The 3972-nt window shown below is 39.4% G+C and overlaps 1 protein-coding gene across 2 annotated transcripts in view; it reads right to left on the reverse strand.

The window, feature by feature from the left end:
* pcgf5 (polycomb group ring finger 5) overlaps window positions 1–3972 on the reverse strand; it is a 21058-nt gene that overhangs the window by 9285 nt on the left and 7801 nt on the right. For both annotated transcript variants that reach the window (XM_015371774.1, XM_015371775.1), the window contains exon 8: window positions 422–511. In XM_015371774.1, coding sequence (XP_015227260.1) covers window positions 422–511 — 90 coding nt within the window. The remainder of the gene's footprint in view (window positions 1–421; window positions 512–3972) is intronic.

The following is a 3972-nucleotide window of genomic DNA, read 5'->3' on the forward strand; positions in this document are numbered from 1 at the left end:
TGTAGAACCGGGCCTGTATAATCTGTAGAACCGGGCCTGTATAATCTGTAGAACCGGGCCTGTATAATCTGTAGAACCGGGCCTGTATAATCTGTAGAACCGGGCCTGGATAATCTGTAGAAATGGAAAGTATCTTTCTCTAGATTAACACCTGGAATCGAACCGTTCTTCCTGCGGAAGCTGCTGTGACACTGAACACAGAAGCAACTCCGCAGCCAATCGTTAACTTCCGCCGGCGTCACCACAAACTTTCACTGAAAGCCTCTAAATCAAACTGCATGATGAGGAAATATGAAAAAAGGGAACCGCTGCAACATCGGCATCCAAGCTGCACACATGCGCAGCCCTTCTGCACGGATGCCTTCATACACAAGCATGCACACGCACTCAGCGGAACAGGAAGTGAAGGAGAATGCCTTACGTTCTCCCCGTGCAGCCTCCACCGGGTCATGTAGATGAACTCTAGAGTGTGATCTCTGCCCATGATCTCCCCGTTACACAGAACGTCCAGCTGGAAGATCGAACCAGAAGGATGGAGATCAGTTTGAATCTGAGAGAAAAGATGTTTGCAGGTTGAATAATAACGACAGAAAGATGAGGAGAGGGGAAATTAGTTGAGGCGATGAGTGGGAGGCTGCTCTGAATATGTTAGACGTGTGAAAGCAGGAGTTGCCCTGCTTTCAGATGTGATTGAAATCACTGAGTCACATGACCTGACATATCACACAGAACCATGGCTGACTTACTGGCACCACTGCTCAGTCCAGCCCCTGATTATTCATAACTTAGCGTTTAGTTTCTGCCTGCTTCCTGGAAAAGAAGGGTCACCTTCTTTAAATTGAGTGTCTTATAATTATTTATAGGTTAGCATCTAGAACTTACAGTCTACTTTTAGGAACTCAGGAAGCTGCATGGTGAGGTAACCTGTTACTTCTCTGGAACTTAAAGGGTCAGAGGTTTACGGAAGAGGATTAGGGGCACTGAAAAAAAAAAAAAAGTTTACTGATTTTAAAATTTTATTTCAACTTAGTATTGGAAAAAAGTCAGAATTCTGACTTTTTTCCAATACTAAAATGAAAAAAAAATTTAAAATCAGTACACTTTTTTTTTTTTTCCCACTGGCCCTAATCCTCTTCCGTAGAGGTTGTTTGCCTGCAGGTTAAAAGAAACTCCTGAGCAACGAGTCAACCTCCTTTTACAGCATAAACTCCAGAATAGTAGAAAGATACTTCTGGAAAAGTACCTTACTTGTTCTGGGAAGTTCCAGAAGAATAACCTGAAAGCTAAAGGAAAGTATCTTCTGTTGTCACTTTTAAAATGTAACATTCAGAAAGTATTGTGGTAGTTCTACTAGAATAATCAGTAAATCCTGTATGTTAGTTGTACGCACCACAATTTAACTTATTTGGGCTACTGTTAGCAAAGTTCTAGGAAGTACTGCGTGGGCTCTAGGACAGGGGTCGGCAACCAGCGGCTCCAGGGCCACATGCTTCTCTTTAATGATTATTTGTTTCCCTGGAGCTTTTTCAAAAATGTATGAAAATGGAAAAAAGATGGGTTTTTTGGGGGGATTGTTTGTTTGAATATGGTGTGCAGGAGGTCAAACAAATATTCATTAAGTTTCCAATGCTATAAAAATGTGTATAATAAATAAAACAGATAAACAATAACTGTAAACAAAGGTTTGCGTCATAGCCTGCGACAGACGTTTCAGCGCGGCGCGGTGCCAGGCAGGTGGCTGCTGTATAGCAGCGGGTGTGTCTTTGGCCATGGGGAAAAAAAGGAAGATAGCTGATGAGAACAAAGGATTCAAAGCAGAATAGAGCAAATCATTTGTGTTAGAAATATTTTATTTATACTCCGTTTGTGTTTCATGGGTTGTGTTCTAATGAACTATTATGATGTATAATGTGTGATTCATCTTTTATTAACTCTTGCTTAAGATCGTTACAGATAAAGGTCATGCAACGGACGGGTTGTGAAAGAGGCCTGAACATCCTCTATCACATGTTTCTTCCAAACATGTGTTCTTGGAACAATTCAATAGTAAAACAACCACATGCTTTGTTTTAACATATGTGCTGAGGTTTAAAGTAAGATCCTTTTGTTTCCCTTTTCCTTTAGTTAAACCTCAGCTGGTGTAATTAGGGACATCCCCTTTTCTTAAATAAATGACGAGCAGAAAGCTGAAGACTGCAGAGTGGGGTGGAGATTGTAAACTCCGCAGTCTCTTCCTACTCTCCTCGCCAGTAACTAAATTAATTGTCTCTGTGCCTTCTTTCTTTCCCTGTATGTATGTATGATGTTTTAGGTGCTTAGACCTGACAATTTGCTTTTATTATCATTATCCAATGAGGAAGGATTGTCTGCATGTTTGATTTGCAATGAGAAGTTGTCAAATAATAAAAAGAGTCAAAAGGCATTTTCAGGGAAGGCTACATATGCAGCCGATCATCGAGCTGAAAGGGAGAGAAAATGTGCGATTGCAGAACTTCTGGATAAATTACAGGAGAGCAAAGATAGATTTAAGGAGTAGATTGCATCTCCAAACTTTACTGCTAGTTTGGTTGCAAGCATAGAAAACCGTTCATAGATTGCACAGGTTCTGATGCAGGGATGGGAACTTTCTTCCAGTTTTCCCACAAAAACTTCAAAATGAAAATAATAACAAATCTGATTTCTTTATTGTGTTTCTATAATTTCATCAATGCAACCAAAGCTAATAAATATAATATTGTGATGGAATTTAAACTTAAAGCACCAAATATCGTACAGCAGAGTAGTCAGATGATGTGAAATATGCTCCGATAACACAAAATATTTAAGCCCAGGTACAGTAGCAGCCATTAAAAATGGCCGTTCCCAGTTAGACGGCAGCTGAATAGCAGCCCACTTCCCTCCAACTCCCAGAGAAATCCCCCCAGTTTCCAGCCATATATTGCATATTTCTTTACTCTAACTCCACCCTTTCACTGAGTTATAGGGAATTACAGGAGGTGATGCTTCTCTTTAGATCTTAATCTCTATAAATCATGACAGAAAGAATATTTTAGTACAAAGATTGATGTTTAAACCGACCAAGGGCCCATCAAGAAAAGTGAGGAAATTTTGAATGGCTACTACAGAAGTCCTTTTTTATAGTCGGCCAATACCATTAGGTTTATAGAAGACTTTTACATGTTTTGCAGCTCCAGACAGATTTATTTTTTTTTATTTGGCTTTTTGAACAGTTTGGGTTGCCGACCCCTGATCTAGACGGTAACCTGGAAGCTCCATGAAATAATGAATGAGTTAATGGAAAGAAGGTGTTTACTACTTACCCCACGATAAAGCTCAGGTTAAGAGGAACTCAAGAGCATTTCAGAAAAAAATAAATGACGTTTCTGTTTTAAACAGCCGTTATTTTCTAGACTAACATTTCTGCATCTCTTAGCCCAAACAGCTAACTGAAGTTAAAGGCCTTAATTAGGGTTCTAAAACAGTTTAAAAACAATCAACTGGACTTTGTTTCCAAGTTTGAAGACGTTTGGCTTCCCATCCAGGAAGCTTTTCAATTCAAAATGTCAGAAATAACTTTGAGTTCCAGGCTTTAAAGAGTGGGACAAAAGTAAAGCTTAGAAAACATCCAAAATAAACCTGACGAATGGGTCCACCCCTTTAGACCCCAATTCCAAAAATATAAAGCCTCGAACTCAACGTTATTTCTGACATTTGAATTGAAAAAGCTTCCCGTATTTGAAGCGAAACGTCTTCAAACTTCGAAACAAAGTCCAGTGGATTGTTTTTAACTTTTTGGATTGACTATGACCTGGATGACTGAGAACCTTCACCAGCTTAATTAAGGTTGCCAATTAGTAAGAATGAGCACTTCAGGCTCAAAATCTTTCCTTTTAAATGGTTTAAATCTTCATATTTACACTACCCTTTGAAAAATTGATCTGAGACCGGTCCGAGCTCAGTAACTGAGATAAC

Source organism: Cyprinodon variegatus, unplaced genomic scaffold (genome assembly GCF_000732505.1).
Source record: "Cyprinodon variegatus isolate N-32 unplaced genomic scaffold, C_variegatus-1.0 Scaffold65, whole genome shotgun sequence".
In the NCBI taxonomy this organism is placed as follows: Eukaryota; Metazoa; Chordata; class Actinopteri; order Cyprinodontiformes; family Cyprinodontidae; genus Cyprinodon; species Cyprinodon variegatus.